The sequence below is a fragment of the Malaclemys terrapin genome, chromosome 1 (genome assembly GCF_027887155.1).
Source record: "Malaclemys terrapin pileata isolate rMalTer1 chromosome 1, rMalTer1.hap1, whole genome shotgun sequence".
Taxonomy (NCBI): domain Eukaryota; kingdom Metazoa; phylum Chordata; order Testudines; family Emydidae; genus Malaclemys; species Malaclemys terrapin.
This window is the reverse complement of record NC_071505.1, coordinates 242,266,574-242,287,391: the sequence shown is the minus strand read 5'-3', so window position 1 is coordinate 242,287,391 and position 20,818 is coordinate 242,266,574. Positions and strand designations below refer to the sequence as shown.

The 20,818-nt window shown below is 43.0% G+C and overlaps 1 protein-coding gene across 2 annotated transcripts in view; it reads right to left on the bottom strand.

Moving 5' to 3' along the window:
- RASA3 (RAS p21 protein activator 3) overlaps positions 1-20,818 on the bottom strand; it is a 284,524-nt gene that overhangs the window by 75,425 nt on the left and 188,281 nt on the right. For both annotated transcript variants that reach the window (XM_054010897.1, XM_054010887.1), the window contains exon 5: positions 5,095-5,171. In XM_054010897.1, the coding sequence (XP_053866872.1) occupies positions 5,095-5,171 (77 nt within the window). The remainder of the gene's footprint in view (positions 1-5,094; positions 5,172-20,818) is intronic.

Below are 20,818 nucleotides of genomic sequence, written 5' to 3'. Positions count from 1 at the left end.
ATATGGGATTTTCAAAGAGGCTCTGCATGCAGCCAGACACCTGTGCACACTAAGTGGTGGTGAAGAGGCATAGCCTCAGGGACAAGTGCACACCACCTTTTTCCAGAACAGAATAGGATGTGCTTATGGGACCTGGTTGCACACATGCGCCTCAAAGTTCTGGACAGGCAGACAAAAAGAAGTTCTCCAATCCTCCTTTCGACGGCCACTGGGCCAGCCACTGCCAACAGGGAAAAAACGGCAACTAAATGTGTGCTGAGGAACAGGGACTGTTGTGTGTGTGTGTGGGGGGGGGAGGGGGCCAGAGATTTTTGAAGGGGAGGGAAAGGGAGTGAGGAATGCCAGGATCTATTGCACGCGCACACACTTTTTGCCTGGCATACAGTGCTGTGCAATATGTGTACAACAGTAGTTAGTACATATTAATGTGACATGAACGGAGCAGGCCACACAGCCTTATGCATGTTTTATTTTTCATTGGGGGAGTGAGTCTGCACTATGCACTCAGGCCAGGGTTATAGCTGAATGGGCTGCAGCCTCACACTCTCTTTATAGGATGAGCCTATGGTTTAGGTCTCTGAGGGTTGGATTAGGAGGGAGCAAGATGCTGGCTGAAAACTCCCTCAAACAAAGCCAGTTCCTTCAGAGCCCACTGCAAGTCCACAGTGGGGTGATGAATAACTCCCTAGAGCAGCATGGGAGCATAAGTTAGAGTTCTTATTCATTTAGAGGGGAAGCGACTGGGGACACCGCCAGCCTAGCACAGTGTCTGAATCTGTATTTTTCTAATCCACTAATGCTTCTCCTTCTAATCTCTGTGACAGAGATCCAGCCTGGGAGATTGTGTGGTGGCAGTTGCCAGAGCCACCACCGAACGCTGATAAACCACAACAGCTTAGTGGTTTAGGGCTAAATGACAGCATTGAATGCTTCCAGGGGAGAAGTTACACGTTTTCTTTGTTTCCTTTGCAGAAGCTAAGAAAGCCTAAAGTGCTTTATGGGTTTTATTTTCTTTCCCTACTGTTTAAATATTCAGTGCATAGCACTTCTAATGATCCATTTCATTGACATTTTATTTCGATAAAATGCACCTGTCCAGCTTGATGCTCATGGTGTGTTCCAGCAGACCAAGGCCCCAGCTGCTTTCAGGCCCGGGAAAACTAGAGGTGGCGGCAGTGGCAATGCGCACAAAGGCAGAAGGCAAGTGTAACAGGGGACGGACATGAGGTGTGTTGACAAGAGACTGATCTTTATTTCCTCGTGCCAGTGGGTATGTCTCAGTGGGTAAAAAGGGTGCATCAGGTCTCTGGCCAAGCCTAATTTTCAGTCTGCCGGCACAAACATGTATTTGTCTTTTGACAACAGGCACTGTTGGGGGTACAGAAAGTTTGCTCACATCACAAATGTTTTTGAAAATTTGGCCCACTGGATGCAGCCTTTTGTCTCCTGGGAAACTGAAAATCTGGATTGTTCTGGTCTATGTAGTATATAGGAGTATTTCTAGAATAGCTCCAACCAGTTATTTCAGGACAGTTTCTATTTTCTAAATACTACTGTTAAAAATAATAAACTACAAGCAATCCTGTTAAACAACATTGGCGTTTCAATTAAATCCACAAAAGCCAGGAAATGAAGAGTTAAATGAGAAAGCCTGGAGTGTCAATCTGATCTCACAGAGTCTGGCTATTGCAGAATACTGTACAGCATGTGTAGGGATAATACAAAATGATGATTAGCACTACAGAAAAAGCTGAAATAAAAGAAATAAAAGGCATGAGAAAAGCTTTAAAATGTGATTTGCTTAAAAATGCCAGATGTAATCATTTTAGGTTCTCTTTCACATGTGAGAGCTTTATCTTATTTGCTGACTAAAAGTACAATCTCAACCTTGCTTTAAGCACTTCCATGTCCTATTCATAACAAAGCCAAGAGCCTTGACAGATCTATAATGGTAGTTCCATTCTTCTATTTCATTGAGTCTCTACTTTTCATTCATGAACTATTTCATAAAAAGAAGGTTCCACCCTCCCTTCCCTCTCCATCGTCCTTCCTCTGGCATTTTCCATCTACACAGATCATAGGAGGAGATTTCTTTGTTAAGCAATTACTGTGTTCTCTCCTTATATGGCTAGAATCAAATTGTGCCTGAGTGAGCGAGGAGTCAGCTGGTGGAAAAGTCACATAGCAGGAATCTGCAAGGGCTTTATATATCTAGCTAAAACAATCATTTAAAAAGATACTGCATGAAAAATTCCAGACTATTTTGCAGTGTTGTTTCTGATCTAATCATCTCTCCTTTCCTTCTGCACTTGCTTTCTTTCCCTCCTCTAATGACATGTTTGGCCATCATAAACTGTACCAAAGGATTTTAAGTGTTTTATCCACATGCTCATCTTCACTGCCTCCCCTTCTAAACTCCAAACCTCCACGCCCACTCACAGTAGTGAACAACATACTGGGGCACTTCCAAGGCTCAGCCAGAGCACGGATGGCATGCTCAGATCGGTTACAGAGCAAATAGCAGGAGAGTGGGAAGGACCATCAGTAGAATAAAACTTTCCTTAGATTCCTATTTACAGGTTTTGTTTTGAGGGCCAGTGGGTTTTAAAATTGTAGTTTGGGTCATGGGAGCTGTGATCTGTTATCAAGGGCTCAGAGGTTAGGAACTAAAGATTTCTGAATGTTGAGCTAATACATACAATTTATTGAACAATACCTTGAGAATCAAGGTTACAGAATGCTTCACAAACCAATTTAAAATATTTTCAGTGTCCAATAAAAGCAATAGTCTTAAATCCAAGGTCACATAAACAAAGATTTGAATAGGGTTTTAAAACTTGTCCACTCAGATGAATATTAGAAAGGAAATTCCATACCCCTGTTGGCATGTAAGATGCTGCTGCTTATACATCACATACATACAGCTTCTTGGTAGTACAAGACCTGAACAATAAGTAGAAAGGCAATGACCAATTTCCCATTGTAACCTTGTTACAATGTTAAAGGTCCGATTTCACTGATGAATGGAAGGGAAATCTGATGCAAAGCACCTAGCTGTGTCAATCAGTTTACACATCGCTGCCTCACCATGTTTGTACCCATGTATTGGGGAAGCGGGGGCAAATCTGGGCAGCTATCCCATAGTCCCTCAGCAGAGGCCTGATTGCCAAAAGACATGCACTAAAAGGCAATAGCAGGACCTAGGGCAGCGTACTCTGGGATGTCCTATTACCGACCGCGCTGGGAAGGACAAGGATTAACCAATCTGGTCACTCAGGCATGAGTAAGGTCCTGTCTATGTTGCAAAGAACATTGTTACAGCATGTTTACAGGATGATAGCCATGTGCTAGCCCTAGGCTCCTGGCAAGGGCAAAACACCCAGCTGCCATGGTTACTAACATTTCAAGCCAACCATTTCACTGTTCGGTAATAAGTCTGGTTGACAGCTAAAGTATAAACGGGGCCTTTTAAATCAAATCATTAGGTTAATTAATATTGAATCTGTGATTATAGCTCCAAGTGAAAAAAGTAAATAATGGGTGAATGGGGAAACAAGACAAGGGTGACTGGAAGAGAATAAGCTGATGAAAGCAGGCTGCATGTTGGACTGAAAAGTGAGAAATGGAGGGAGCAAATGAAGAGAAGAACATTGAAACAGGATAAAAATATTCTGCTAAATACACATTCAAGCCAGCTAATTTTGTTAAGAGCTTTTCCTCCTTGGGAAAAAGACTTGTTATGGAGCCAGCCCTTTTAAAATCCATCCTACCACACTTTAGTTCCGCCTCAGGAAAAGCAAGCATCGAAACACATTTGAGAGGTTTAAAGAAGAGACCACTCTCCTTTCTCATGTCAATAAAATGAATCATTTATTTGGGCCATTAACCCAACAAGACTGGTTTCAGCAAAGTTATTAAAAAAAAAAAATCCAGGCTTAAGTGGAAGCAGGGAGTTGGCGTTTCTTTCATTATCTGTGTTTGCCCTAATATAACGACAGTTAAGATCTCGGATGCTATCACTAAAAAGTTCTCACAGCATCAACAGCATAAGTGGTTTGGGCCCTGACTATTTGAAAGATTGCTTCTCTGAGTGATACTGCAGCAGCTGGAATCCGGAGAGGCATTCAAGCTAGCAGTCCCTGGGTTTAAAACGCAGGGAATTACTCACAAGGGCTCTCTGTGGGTATTCTAGGGAGCTGGAGGTATAATTTCCAGTCTCAATCAGAGCTAGTGCACTAAACAAAGAAATGTAGTCAAAGTGGCCCAAGCGACAGGACATGCTAGCTGCCCGCGTTCATAGCTAGGGTTTCAGATGGGATCATACTTGGGGCAGCTAGCCCTGCCCATAGTAGCTACTCTTTTATTTTTAGTGCACTAGCTTTGATTCAACTATTGCAGGTATATCTACCTGAGCTAGAAACTACAACTTTAGGTCCAGTGTAAATATAATCTAAGAGGGATTTTGGAACTCACTCCACTCACTTGCTTTGGGGTCTGACAGAACTCAAACTTATTAGCCTCAGAGCATTTATTGCAAAACTCATTTCTTCTGGGTTTTTCCAGGGAGAAGTTGGTGAGAACTGGGGTAGCTGATTGTGAGTTTGCTGTTATAATTGCTGATGGACTTTTGATCACGATACACATTATGTAACGATCTGTCACTATGCAGGTTATGTTGTGAAGGCACTTGGTGGTTATAATCCTATTAAAGTACAAGGACATTTATGATATCCTTTGTGGTGTTTCTAATATTTATACTGCACCTACAGTTGGGATAAGTGATTGTTTAAATTTTAAAGTAATAGAGACAACCACCTAACATATATTTGGGTCTTTTCAGGAAAAAACATAATGCAACCTATAAATTGATGAGCAAATCTCAAATAAAGAAGTAGGCGATTTAAAGTTTAGAGCTCAAAAATATTCAATTTTAATAAGTGATTTGGTTCTTTAAAGTAATTTTTAAAAATGCTGTATTATAAACTGTTTCCATTTGACATATTCCTTCATAACACAGTATTTTTACTAATTTTAAAAAGTGCAAATCATTGTCAAGTTACCGTTATCGTTCTATAGTTACATTTCAGATCTTACCGTGTTGCAAGCTTATGGCAAATGACACCAGTATCTGTTATAACTTCACTCAGTCTCAGCTCTAGGTGTACCTTTCCCTGAAATACAGAATGACATAATGCCACATGAAAATTACAGCATTATATAGCCAACCACAACATTTCAGCTTAAAAACAGGCAAGTCTGTCACCATCTGCAATTTCAAAAATAGTTTAATTATTAGTTAACTAAATAGGTATACAGTCTCAGCAATATTTTTTACTAGTCAAGTGAAATCAGCCTGCAAACCTCCTAATTCAACTTCAGTCCATAAAAATCTGTCCCTTACTTTACCTCTGTATAGTATAGTAATTGAGCAATACAGATTCTCTGGTTTGAGTGACTAACCTGACACTAAAAATATTTCATTGCAGCTTTATCTAATTTTAATGTTTTAAAGTTTAAGCACAGATTCTGCACCTCACCAGTCAAGAATAATATCACATTAATGTATGATAACTGGATATGCCTAAACCCTATGTTTTCAAAATTATGGACCTGCATGTGCAATCTATTATAAATTGCAAAAGAAGAAGAGGTACTAGGCAGGGAAACTAAACAAAAATACAAAGGCTAAGCACATTAGTAGTTTTTAAATCATCTATCACCACAAAGTTTTCCAGTCATTACAGTCACAATGTTAGTTATACAGTACCGTAACTCAGGCCAAAAATGTACTTTCATATAATATATAATCATATAAGAAAGCACTCATCTTAGTAACCATTACTATGTCTTTAAACATGAGCCTATGGTTTTATTGAAGAAAATTCAGCAGCTGTCTTTACCGTGTGTACAATAAAGTCGAAAATGTTGTATGATTTGGCCTGTCTTGCTGACATCACGTAACTGGCCAGTCATCAATTTGAATTCAACATGGACAAAACTGAACACTTGATTTTTCATCTCCAAAAACCTTCCTCTCACTCCATTCTTCATTATCATGGAAACCACCACCGTCCTCCCTCTTAGTTCCTCAGGCCTGTAAACTTGGAGTCATCTTTGACTCAGACCTCTCTCTTGATTCACACATCCAGGCTGTATCGAAATCTTGTTGCTTTGTCCTTCATGAGCCCTCCAAGATTTGATCTTGGCTCTCTGTCCACACCACTAAAAATTGTGCTCAGGACCTCACCTTCCATTATGACTACTGCAACCTCCTGCCTACAAACATGCCCGTCCTTCAAGAAGCTTCTGCTGCTGCTGCTAAAATCTTCATGGATCATCATTCTGACACTCATCCCCCTTCTTGCTTCCTAACCCACTGGCTCCTCTTACTCCACAAATAGAAGCTTCTTGTCTTTGTCTTTAAGGCCCTTCACATGTTAGCCTCACTTTACCTACCTGATCTATTGTGACGTGGATCCCTCCCTCATTCTGTCAAGTACCCAACCTTCAACATCAACATCCTCCAATCAGTTTCTCCCTCAGAAAGTACAGAAGTGTCTCCCAACCCCAAGCCAACCCTTATTAGCAGGAAAAAATTCCTGCAAAAATCTGCAAAGCCATTACTTTAACCTCCTTTAAAATCCTTCCTTAAGACTCAATTGTGACACAGTGCCTATAAAACACATAGATGACAATGGCTATACAAGAAATGAGCTTCTTGTATGACAGTTTTCTTGTTTTACTATTACCTTGTTCTCCCTTCCCCATTTGTTTCATCTATATGTTGTGGTTTGTCACAATTTAGATTGCGAGCTCTCGAGGGTAGAGGCTGCTGCTTTGCCATGTGCTTGTACAGTGTGTAGCAGAGTCAGGCCACAATCCTTTGTTGGTGCTTTATGTGCTACCTCAGTACAAATTAATAGCTACAACAAACAGCAATAAGTTATCTTTAAAGGAATTAAGAGTACTAGAGAACATGTCCCTTCCATAGAAAATCTCAATATGTTTACTCGATGTTTTTACAGAAACATTTCTGGTAACCTCAGGCACTGCTGAGATTGGTCTCTGAACAGAAAGAACAGAATTCTTCAAAATGTGCAAGTGAACATGAATGGAATGAGAGGTTTACTTACTGTGATGGTTCAAAACATCAAAAAGTCTGAATTCCACAAAGAAGATGGCAGTTTCCTATTTTAGAAATTTTTAACTTTAAATAGTTGACTCAAAGTTAATGGCAATTTACATATTTCCCCCACTTCTATGAAATTTTAATAAACTAAACTACAGTCTCTTTAAGAAGGAAAGACCCCAAACGTTGTATTAGCTCTTCTTTGTTTTTCTTTTCTAAAGAATGAGAGAAAGTCAGACATTTGAAGAGCGACAAGCCTTTGAACAGCAGCTCAGAGGTCATGGCATCACTTAAACTGGCAGTCCTATGATTATTCCCAGAATACCTCATTACTTCCAGTTACCAAGCTCAGGTGTGGGTGTGTACCTTAATGTGAAGCTGTGCTAATATGCCTGGATATTTAATTCAGAGATACAGTTCCTGTGTAAACAGCATGCTTTTCCCCATGTCAATTATGCCCTGAAGCAAAACACAAGGACCCATCTGAATGAATTGACTCATGAGCATTGCCATTTGGCTGGCCTGCAGAGTACTGGATAATGCATTTCTTTTAAAGAGAAGACAGCAATTTATGTTTAAAATTCATGTTATAATCCAGCCATTTAATAGTTAAAAAGGGGTGTAAATCACCAGTTTAAAAATATATTTAAGCCACTAAAGAATCAGAAAGTTGTCATCTTGCCTGTCTCCTGACAATGCATAGACAAAGGACGTGCTATTATTAGGATGGTAGTATTGAGAGGCCCAGTTGTACTAGGTGCACAAACAAAGACAGCCCCTACAGTCAATATAGACCAGACAGAAAGCGTGGAAGAAAAGAGGCATTTATCCTCCTTTTACAGAGTAGGAATTAAGGCACTGAGAAATTAACTAACTGTCTTGCTCAAGTTGACACAGAATATTTGTAACAGAGCCAGGAACGAAATTCAGATATTCCATGTCCCTGTCCAGTGACGTCGCCACAAGTCTATCCTTCCTCTCAAGTTCTATTCAGTGAACAATTATACATGGAAATTTAGAGGCTTGGACAGTTCTGAAGTTGATTATATTAGTCACTGAATACATTTGTACAGAAAATATTCCAGTCCACTCTGTTCCTGGAAACCAGTACATTTACTAATATACCCTTTACCAACATTTAGAAATACTGTTTCTGCTGAACAGGTGGAAATGGAACACATATTCATTTATCTGCTGATCAGCACTTCATTTTTCACAAACAATGGAATGGTCTGGAACGCCATAATGAGACCAACTGGGTCTCGTGTCTCAATTCTTCATTCAAAAAAATAGTCAGCAGATTGAGCTTCTTGTAGGGAAGCAGCAGCAACGATGACAGGACGCAAATAGAAAACAGTAATATTCAGAGCGGTGGAAGTAAAAAATAGTGATATTGCTAAAAGAGTACAAAATATTACACTGTATAACCACTCTTTGTAAAGAGTCATTACATTATTTAAATGATCAAATTCTGCTGCTGTTTACAGGTGCACAGCTCTCACTGGATAACACAATAGGAATTGTGTGTAATTATTCAAAGGCAGAATTTTACTTTATATTATTAGAACTAAATAACTTTAGTTTTTCCTCTAAAGGACAGACCAAATTCCATAAACTTGTAAAGCAAAAAATAGAATAAGGTACTGTTTTTAAGTGACTCAGGGAAAATCTTTCATTGCCCATTTTAATTCAGACGGAAATGTAACCGTTAGTTACTACAGACTGAGATATATCAAAAGACAGATGTAAAGCAACCAAAATTATATAAATGCTACTTATGCATCTTATGTTTCCAGCAGTTGCAAATTTGTGGTTTAATTTTAAACACAGTGTGTAAAAAAGGGAAAAAAAACACACAAACCACAGCTTATCCTATAAATGATCTTATATTGCCAAGCTGAGCCCTACTAGCTTGGGCTTCTTCTACCAGCTGAAATGAAATGGTGATGCCCCATAATAAACATCCCCAGAACCATCATGCATTTTTCAGAGTTAAATATCAGAGGGACAATTACCAGTGGATTTTTCTAGGTAAGATTATGTGCTATACAGAATTTGGCTCCTAATATACAATGGTCAAGCTTAGACTATAAAATGTCTAAGCTACCTCAAACATGGAACTGCATTTTGCTTTTACCTACTGTGATTGTTAAGGCAAGAGTTAAAAATCATTGATGTACAGGAAAAACCTCTGGACCACACCTGGGCTCTTGTGGACAAAGGATTCTGACATATGCCTAGCAGCAGAGTGAGTTAGTTTATTGCACTAACTGCAACATGCATGATTACCTGCCTTGTGGGCAGGTGGTGTATGTGTGCATTTGGTGCAAGGAGCTTGTGGCCCTCATAGACTGAGTACGGGCTCTGGAGACCAGAGTGGCTGGACTGGAGGAGCTCAGGGAGACCGATCAATGTACATAGAGAAGACTTTGTCAGGGTACAGTAGAGTGGTATCACCCTGAGTCTGAGAGCCTCTGTGCTGTTGAGGAGGATGGAAGTCTCAGGGAAGAAGAACATCAAAGTGTAGCGGAGGGAAATGATTCCATAGTTGGCTCCCTCCCTTCAGATGATATCATGGTATCCTCTCACACTGAGGATACCTGTCTACGGGAGGGAACCCCAGTTATTAGGAAGAGAGAGGTAATAGTTATGGGGGATTCCATGCAGATCTCTTCAGACACTTAGATAGGCTTATGTGTAGTGCTTGAAGGAGCCAGTGGTCATGGTACATATACCAATGGACATAGGGAAAGGTAGGACAGAGATCCTAGAGCAGAGGTGGGCAAACTATGGCCCTTCAGATGTTTTAATCCGGCCCTCAAGCTTCCGCCGGGGAGCAGGGTCCGGGGCTTGCCCCACTCCGTGCTGTTGCTCCGCATGGCTCCCGGAAGCAGCGACATGTCCCCCCTCCAGCTCCTACATGTAGAGGCAGCCAGGGGACTCCACACACTGTCCCTGGCCCCGAGTGCTGCCCCTGCTGCTCCCATTGGCTAGGAACCACGGCCAATGGGAGCTGCAGGGGAGGCACCTGCGGATGGGGCAGCACGCAGAGCCGCCTGGCCACGCAGGAGCCAGAGCGGGGACATGCTGCTGCTTCTGGGAGCTGCTTGAGGTAAGCACCACCCGGAGCCTGGACCCCTGACCCTCCGAGCCCCAACCCCCTGCCCTAGCACTGATCCCCCTCCTGCCCTCTGAGCCCCTCGGTCCCAGCCCAAAGCAACCTTCTGCAACCCCAACCCCTCATCCCCAGAGCCAGCACCCTCAACTGGAGCCCTCACCCCCAACCCCTGCACCACAACCCCCAATTTCATGAAGCATTCACGGCCTGCCATACAATTTCCATACCCAGATGTGGCCCTTGGGCCAAAAAGTTTGCCCACCCGTCCTAGACGCCAAATTTAGGCTGCTAGGTAAAAGATTGAAGTCCAGGACCTCCATGGTAATATTCTCTGAAATGTTTCCTGTTCCAAGTACAGGGGCAGACAGGCAGAACTGCAGGGTCTCAATGTGTGGATGAGACGATGGTGGAGGGAGGAGGGGTTTAGGAACTCGGGAACCTTTTGGGAAAGGAGGAGCCTATACAGAAATAATGGGCTCTACCTAAACCAAAATGGAACCAGATTGCTGGCATGTAAAATTAAAAAGGTTGTAGAGCAGTTTTTAAACTAAGGGCTGGGGGAAAGCCGACAGATGCAGGTGAGCACATGGTTCGGACAGAGAGATCCTTTAGAGAAGGCTCTATTAAAGGAGATTTTCTATATCCTTTCCTGCTTACTAGGATGGAAGTTGATAAAGTACAGGTAGGAACTGAAAAGAGAACAGTCGATGAAAAAGTCCCATGCGATTACCTCACATAATGGCAGACAGCTAAAAAGTGACAATTTTTTTAAGTGCTTGTATATAAATGCAAGAAATCTAAATACTAAAATGGGTGAACTTGAGTGCCTGGTATTAAATGAGGCTATTGGTATAACAGGCATCACAGAAACTTGGTGGAACTATGATAATCAGTGGAACACAGTAATGCTGTACAAGGGTACAAAATATATAGGAATGACAGTGTAGGCCATGCTGGTGGGGGAGTGGCACTACACATGAAAGAAAGCATAGCGTCAAATAAGGTAAAAATCTTAAATGAATCAAACTGTACCATACAATCTCTATGGATAGAAACTACATGCTTGAATAATAAGAATATAGCACAGGGGTAGGCAACCTATGGCATGTGTGCCGAAGGCGGCACGCGAGCTGATTTTCAGTGGCAGTCACACTGCCTGGGTCCTGGCCACCGGTCCGGGGGGCTCTGCATTTTAATTTAATTTTAAATGAAGCTTCTTAAACATTTTAAAAACCTTATTTACTTTACATACAACAATAGTTTAGTTATATATTATAGACTTTCAGAAAGAGACCTTCTAAAAACGTTAAAATGTATTACTGGCACGCGAAACCTTAAATTAAAGTGAATAAATGAAGACTCGGCACACCACTTACGAAAAGTTGCCGACCCCTGATTTATTATAGCAATAGGGATGTATTACTGATAACCTGACCAGGATGGTGATGGGGATGCAAAATACTCCAGGAGATTAAAGACGCTATAATAGAAAACTTAATAATAATGGGGCTTTTCAACTATCCAAACACAAGGAGAGAGAGAGACTCAGAACAAGTTATTTCATACTTGCCTTTCCAAAAGTGATTTTTAGAATCTGCTATGTGCTATTGTTTGGCTCCTGACTGCTTTGAAACCCTGGTGTGCATCTTTCTGGGATGTGCCTGTCCCCAGAAACTGCTGGAGTAACAGAACAAATGGCTAAGGATTCATGTAAGTAGCAGTTTTGAAAAAGTTTCTAAATCTCTCTCTCCTCTTATGTACTTATATGACCTCCATCATCACAGTAACCACACCTCACAATCTTTAATAGATATAATCCTCCAACAACTCTGTGTGGTAGGGGAGTACTATTATCCCGATTTGTAAAACTGAGGTGCAGGGAGACTAAGCAACTTGTCTAAAGTCATACAAGAAGTCTGCGCTGGAGTGGGGAACTGAACCTCGGTCTTCCGATTCCCTGTCTAGCACACTAAATACTGGACTCATCCTTCCTCCCTAAATATATAGTATAAAAGGCATGCACAGTCTACCCTCTTGGAATATAAAATATTGACAGGTTTCCAGAATCTTTCAATATACCTTTAAACCACGACTTAATACCCCTATTATGGGCCAGACCCACTGGATAGAGAGAAATTACTGGTACTTTTGACGTTCCAGGGTACCATATTCTGTGCTGTGACAGCAATTAGAACCTAAAGAATTTTTTTAAAAAGCACATTTAGAATTTATCTGTTGAATGCCTTATTACAGATGCTATTTGGGAGATTCAGCTGTAATTGTACAATTTAATTAATTTTCCAAAAGCCTTCATACTTCATTTTTAGGCAAGGCAGATATTTGGGGCTAGACTGCACTGACAAGTTGTCCCTTCAATTTCTGGTGTTCTTAGAACATAAGAACATAGCATAAGAACAGCCGTACCGGGTCAGACCAAAGGTCCATCTAGCCCAGTATCCTGTCTACCGACAGTGGCCAATGCCAGGTGCCCCAGAGGGAGTGGACCAACAGGCAATGATCAAGTGATCTCTCTCCTGCCATCCATCTCCATCATCTGACAAACAGAGGCTAGGGACACCATTCCTTACCCATCCTGGCTAATAGCCATTAATGGACTTAACCACCATGAATTTATCCAGTTCTCTTTTAAACGCTGTTATAGTCCTAGCCTTCACAACCTCCTCAGATAAGGAGTTCCACAAGTTGACTGTGCGCTGCATGAAGAAGAACTTCCTTGTATTTGTTTTAAACCTGCTGCCTATTAATTTCATTTGATGACCTCTAGTTCTTGTATTATGGGAATAAGTAAATAACTTTTCCTTATCCACTTTCTCCACATCACTCATGATTTTATATACCTCTATCATATTCCCCCGTAGCCTCTTCTTTTCCAAGCTGAAGAGTCCTAGCCTCTTTAATCTCTCCTCATATGGGACCCGTTCTTAACCCCTAGTCATTTTAGTTGCCCTTTTCTGAACCTCTTCTAGTGCCAGTATATCTTTTTTGAGATGAGGAGACCACATCTGTACGCAGTATTCGAGATGTGGGCGTACCATCAATTTATATAAGGGCAATAATATATTCTCAGTCTTATTCTCTATCACCTTTTTAATGTTCCCTAACATCCTGTTTGCTTTTTTGACCGCCTCTGCACACTGCGCGGACATCTTCAGAGAACTATCCACGATGACTCCAAGATCTTTTTCCTGACTTGTTGTAGCTAAATTAGCCCCCATCTTGTATGTATAGTTGGGGTTATTTTTTCCAACATGCACTACTTTACATTTATCCACATTAAATTTCATTTGCCATTTTGTTGCCCAATCACTTACTTTTGTGAGATCTTTTTGAAGTTCATCACAGTCTGCTTTGGTCTTAACTATCTTGAGCAGTTCAGTATCATCTGCAAACTTTGCCACCTCGCTGTTTACCCCTTTCTCCAGAGCATTTATAAATAAGTTGAATAGGATTGGTCCGAGGACTGACCCTTGGGGAACATCACTAGTTACCCCTCTCCATTCTGAGAATTTACCATTAATTTCTACCCTTTGTTCCCGGTCTTTTAACCGGTTCTCAATCCATGAAAGGACCTTCCCTTTTATCCCATGACAACTTACTTTACTTAAGAGCCTTTGGTGAGGGAGCTTGTCAAAGGCTTTCTGGAAATCTAAGTACATTATGTCTACTGGATCCCCCTTGTCCACATGTTTGTTGACCCCTTCATAGGACTCTAATAGATTAGTAAGACACGATTTCACTTTAGAGAAACCATGTTGACTATTGCTCAACAGTCTGTTTTTCTATGTGTCGGACAATTTTATTCTTAACTATTGTTTCGACTAATTTGCCCGGTACCGACGTTAGACTTACCGGTCTGTAATTGCCGGGATCACCTCTAGAGCCCTTTTTAAATATTGGCGTTACATTAGCTAACTTCCAGTCATTGGGTACAGAAGCCGATTTAAAGGACAGGTTACAAACCTTAGTTAATAGTTCCGCAACTTCACATTTGAGTTCTTTCAGAACTCTTGGGTGAATGCCATCTGGTCCCGGTGACTTGTTAACATTAAGTTTATCAATTAATTCCAAAACCTCCTCTAGTGACACTTCAATCTGTGACAGTTCCTCAGATTTGTCACCTACAAAAGCCGGCTCAGGTTTAGGAATCTCCCTAACATCCTCAGCCGTGAAGACTGAAGCAAAGAATCCATTTAGTTTCTCCGCAATGACTTTATCGTCTTTAAATGCTCCTTTTGTATCTCGATCATCAAGGGGCCCCACTGGTTGTTTAGCAGGCTTCCTGCTTCTGATGTACTTAAAAAAACATTTTATTACCACCTTTGGAGTTTTTGGCTAGCCGTTCTTCAAACTCCTCTTTGGCTTTTCTTATTACATTCTTGCTCTTAATTTGGCAGCGTTTATGCTCCTTTCTATTTGCCTCACTAGGATTTGACTTCCACTTTTTAAGCAGAAACTTCCACTTAATAAAATATAATGGAAGGCACTTTATAAATATCATTGACCACAGAAACTTGGCTCACTATAGGGATCTAAACTATTTTTGTCTGCATGTCTTCTTTCCCAAACTTTGGTGCCTGGCAGTGGAAACAAACTAGTTAAGCAGAGAGTTGCTCAGGGGTCACCCACATGCAGCTCCCTCTTCTGAGAAAAACAGTTAAATCAATTCAGCTGTGCGAGTGAGAGAAAACTAGGGAAGAGACAAAGGGGGCAAACTCCTCCCTGACTTTCAGAATATCAGAAGAGAGCCACTGATACAGTGTTTTGTCCAGAACTGAGCCACAAGAGCTCCACAAAGAAACAAAGAGCATCTCTAGTATGGACAGGAAAATGATTGATATTCGAACATTCCATTTTGTTTTCAGAATTCCCATAATTAGCACTGCCACTGCCATCAGAGGCTTTGAAACTGGACTATAGTTTACCATAGGTGTGCAACCATAGCCAAACATTTTCTCCTGTTGGAGCTCACCAGCCTGAGCTAACAGTCTGTCTTGGACGGGTCATTTGATTAGATGAGGACTCCGCTTCCAGTCCCTAGCTATTTCATAGCTGAGCTGCACCAACAAAATAAAATATTGGGGCATAATTTGGGATGCACAAGAGGTCTTACTATATAGCCTACATCATATACAACAGGTCTGTAACATAACAAATCCAGCCTGTTGAGGGTGCAGGCACACAAGCTGTAACACACTTCATTATGGAATTAGAGATCCTGGGCATCTTGCAGAGGTCTGGTTGGTCTCCAAATGTACAATTTAATAGATAAGAATAAGATGTTTCCCAGTTGCTAAGAAACTGCAAAACATCTTCAAATGGCACGATGTTAGCTTTCCTGTTTCTCTTAAGGAAGAGGAATAGCACCTCAACACATTCAGATCCTGCCAATGGATGTGTTTTCCCTTTAGTTAAATATTTTTACATGGTGCTGTGATGAATTGGGCATAAGTCTATACAATTTATGAAATCTGTGCAAGATTATGAACCTTTGCGCCTGTCAGGCTACAAACTCCATTTGGAACGTGCAGACTTTTGCCTTCTCTCTCGCCTTCTCTCTCTCTCTGGTCTGTATGGTCTCCATGGCTGGTGGCAAAAGAACAATAATGACTCTTGAACACCCAATCGTTGGAAATCTATTCACTGTAGACAAAAGATTGGTCCTTGCCCAGAAAAACAGGGTAAGCAGGGGGAAGTCCACTTGGCAACAAAGTCAACTGACAGAGTTTTGTGCTCATATGGAGTAAATGGCAAGGGTGACACCTGACACATGGGGGTTAAAGGTTTTAAAAGGGCAGAGGCCAGTCTGCTCTGGGGTACATTTTCTCCAGTACATGAGGGAGAGATCATTCACCATGTGACACCCTGCCTCCCTATCTTTCTGGACTCAAGATGGTTACCCAAGAGCTCACAAGATAACAGTGAGATAGAAAATGAGGGATATTGCAGTTTCAGATACTTATTGTTTTGTATGATCTGTACTTAAGAGCACAAAGGTGTTAAGACTGGGTAAAGTGTGTGTTTTGACTGCTTCACAACTACCATGTGCCCCATATAGAGAGTTAAACTGTAACCAGAAGCGCCACACCCTTGGTGGAGCTCTGGGAAAGGGGCATGTTTAAGTACCAGGGAATCTGAAGGGTGAAGCGCTGCGTCCAGACAGGCTAGCATCTGGACAAGAGGTTCTGACACTTGGAGGAGTGCCAGATAGGTCTACACTATGTGAGTGTCCCTAGAGACCCCAAGATTAGGGCAGTGGCTGGACTCCGTTCAGGCTCCAGGAGCTTGAAACACCCTGGGATTTCAGAGCATCAGAAGCTTGGAGTCCCCTCACAGCAGCACTGGTGGACAGTTAGGAAGGGGCTCTCCCTAGGATAATGGACAGGTACGTAATGAGGACTTTAGCACCTGGTTTTCATTTCAGACATAAAATTCAAGTATACTATTTTGAAACAATGGAAATTTCTTATCAAGAACAGGTGCTCCTCATTACACACCATGCTTCAGTCTAGCTTGTAAAAAGTAAAAAATAAACCAGAAAAATAAAATTAAAAAAGGAGAGATCTGTAGTCTTGCTGTTCAGTGCTTAGAAATTTGAGTACAAATCTGGACAGACAGAAGTCTTGTCACAATGAAAGATCTGGTCACTAACTGGTTCTATTTACCTGGTTCTCTTACACAAGCTAGTTCTGTGAAATTTACACTTGGTGAGCATATAACTCAGAGTCATCTGCAAATGCATCAAAACATATTTCTTATCTCTTCAAAACAACTAAAAGAGAGCCACTTTTGAGAGATGAAAGGGTCACACCCATTTATTTCCGGTGCGGTGGAAAGAAAGTTAATATAAAACTGGAAACAGCTTCTTCTTCTTTTAATTTTTGAATAGCCTGTGGTTACAATATATTGCACATGCTGGCATTGTGACACTTGCCAATGATTAACTTTACTGAACCTATTTACATGCATCTAGCAAAGAGAACAGGAGTACTTGTGGCACCTTAGAGACTAACAAATTTATTAGAGCATAAGCTTTCGTGGACTACAGCCCACTTCTTCGGATGCACGAAAGCTTATGCTCTAATAAATTTGTTAGTCTCTAAGGTGCCACAAGTACTCCTGTTCTTTTTGCGGATACAGACTAACACGGCTGCTACTCTGAAACCTAGCAAAGAGAGGAGTTGAGCATAATGAATGCAGACACTGCAAAATGGGTTCGTTATATTTGAAACTAGCAATGTCTAACACAGCAGATAATTCTATACATCATTTGAACAATACTATTATACACAATCTTTTTTCAAATCAGTTTACTAGCCTCTGTTATCCTCAACTTCCACCCCAGAGGCCTAAAGAACCTTATCTCATAAATCAGAGCCATAAAACCTTAATCCAAGCAATCTAATTTGCATATGTAAGAGAAGGTTACTTACCATAACTGGAGGTTCTTCGATATGTGTAGTCCCTATCTGGATTTCAAATGTGGGTACGCATGTGCGCCATGCGCCAGAATTGTTCATAGTAGTGTCCATTGACCTGCACGTGCATCATATGTTGACCATGTGGTGCGTCTGAGGCTCTAAGAGGCTGTAAGAGGCTCCATCCTCTCTGCTCTGGGCTCCTCTGCTTCCTGATAAGAGGGAACTGGAGCGTGAGATTGGAATCCAGATAGGGACCACGGATCTCAAAGAACCTCCAGTTATGGTAAGTAACCTTCTCTTCTTCTTCGAGTGATGGTCACTATGTGGATTCCAAACGGAGGTGGGCGTGAGGTCTTACCAGAAGAGACAGTCTGAAGGACGGCCTGGCTGACAGAAGCATCCAACGCCAAGGCGGGGGTGATGACGTAATGGGTGGAAAAGGTGTGAACAGAAGCCCAAGTGGCTGTCTTACAAATGTCATTCTAGGGAACATCTGCCAGAAAGGCCGATATTGCAGTATATGCCCGGGCAGAGTGGGCCATTACTCTGAGAGCGGGGGGTGACTTAGGAGACCATATAGCAGTCCATGATGCAATGGGTGATCCACTTGGAGAGTCACTGTGAAGAGAGGGCACGAGCCTGGCAGCACTTCACGATAGCGATGAAGAGAAGATGTTCAGAAGGCGCAGGTGCACTGGAGATAAAAAGCCAATGCCCAGCGAACATTGAGAGCCTGGAATGCATGCTCACTGGGAGAGGTGTATGGTTTAGCGTAAAAGATCAGGAGGTGCATGCACTAGTTAAGGTGAAACGGGGAGGCCACCTTGGGTAGGAACTTGAAATAGAGGTGGAGGGACATCTTGTCTTTATGGAAGATGGTGAATCTGCCATTATGGCTGCAAGTTCGCTAACTCACCATGCGGAGGTAATGGCCACAAGAAAGATCACTTTATGGAGAGGTGGGCGAAGGAGCAGATTGCCAGGTGTTCAAAGGTTGGCTTAGTGAGGGCAGAGAGAACAAGGTTGAGGTCCCAGGAGTGGGTAGATTTATGCACAGTGGGGAAAGCGTTGAGAAGGCCACAGATGATGTGGGAGGTGGTTGGGTGCGTGAAGACATAGGAGCCTTCCACAGGGGGAAGAAAAACGCTAATAGTCATCAGGTGCACATGGATGGAGGAGTGGGAGAGGCCCAACTGGCAGAGGTGGTCTAGGAGAACAGGAATAGAAGTGGAGTCGATGGAGTGATGGTGATGGCGCGCCCACATAGTGAAACAATGCCACTTGGCCTGATAACAGGCCTGAGTGGAAGGGCATCGGCTCTGTGTAAGGAGGTCATGGATGGGGGCAGAGCAGGAGTCATCTATGCATGAACTCCATCCAAATACCAGGCCGTGAGATGGAGAGGGCCCAGGCTGGGGTGACGCAGGCAGCTGCGTGCTTACATGAGGAGATTCGGGAGGACCGGAAGACGGACTGGTGGGTGAACAGAGAGGTGAAGGAGATCTGTGTACCAATACTGGCGAGGCCAGGAGAGGGCAATTAGAATGAGCATTGCCCGGTCACAGCAGACCTTGTGCAGGACTTGGGGAAGCAAAGGGACAGATGGAAAGGCATAACAGAGGTCAGTGATCCATGGGAGGAGGGCCTGGGCTGAGAGCACCCCTGGAGAAAAAGAGGGGAAGTTTGTAGTTATCCAGGGTCAAAAAGAAGTCCCAGTGCAGCATTCCCTGGAAGAGATACCAGAGAGTGGGGTAGTGGAGTTCCCACTCTTGGCTGACATGGAAGGAACGGCCGAGAATGTCTGCCAAGGAGTCACTGGTGCCTGGGAAGTGAACAACATGCACAGTGATCCTGTCCTGGAGGTACCAAGTCTCCTTGCATAGGGAGGAGGATCTGGCTCCACCCTGCTTGTTGATATAGACAACCACAGTCATGTTGTTGGACAGTAACTGAACATGCTGCGATTGGAGGAAGAGTAGGAGACCTCGGCAGGGAAGACAGCGCAGAGTTCTAGGATGCTGATGTGCATCTATGCCTCCCTAAGCGACTAGAGGCCCTGAGCTGTGTGACCGTCCAGATGAGCGCCCCAGCCAATGAGTGAGGCATCCATGGTGAGGGTGGTATGGGGTAGGGGTGTATGTGAAAGGGACGCTGGCTAAGACTGCTGATGGGCTGCACAACCAGGTGAGAGGCGAGGACAGAGGAAGGGATCAAGATTGGTTTGCCGAGGCTGTCTGACTGAGTGAGGATCGTAGACAGAGTGGAGCCACAGTTGAAGGCAACGCATATAGAGGCAGGCATATGGCGTGATGGAGGTGCAGGCTGCCATATGGCCAAGGAAGGAGGCGCACTGACGGACTCAGGTGTGTGGACAACGATGAAGCCGCGCAACGAGAGCGGTGAGAGCAGCAAAAGGGCCTGAGGGAAGAAAGACTTGGGCTGCGACAGAGTCCAGGTGAGCCTCTATGAAAGCAAGCATGCGAGTAGGGGTGAGGACCGATTTTTCTTCGTTGATACAGATCTCCAAGGTGTCAAGGAGCGTGCATAGGGTCCACATGGTGGTGAGAAGGTGGGCTCAGGATGGTGACCCAAGGAGCCAGTCGTCCAGATAGGGAAACACAGAGCGATCCAGGTGACGCATGTGGGCTGCCACGACGGTGAAAATCTTCGTAAAGACACAGGGGACGGTGGCAATCCCAAAAGGGAGGACCCAGAATTAGTAGTGGGAAGACCCCACCATGAAGCCAAGGAATTTGCCATGAGCAGGGTGGCTGTCCACATGGAAATAAGGATATGAAGGATATCCTTCATATCGAGAGCCGCGGACCAGGACGCAGGGGGAAGTGACTGGATGATGATGGGGAGCGTGACCATCCGGAAGCAGAATCTGTGGATGAATTTGTTCAGCAACTGAAGATCCAAAATGGGATAGAGACCTCCTCCCTTTTTTGGTACAAGGAAGTAAGGGGAGTAGAAACCACAGCCGTGGTAGTGCTATGGAACAGGTTGTATGGCACCCTTGTGGAGGAGGGCACACGATTCCTCTTGAAGAAGGAGGGATCTCCCGAAAGCTCCACGGGACGATAATGGGGAGAGAAGGAGAGAAATTCTATGAGGTAGTCCTGATGAACA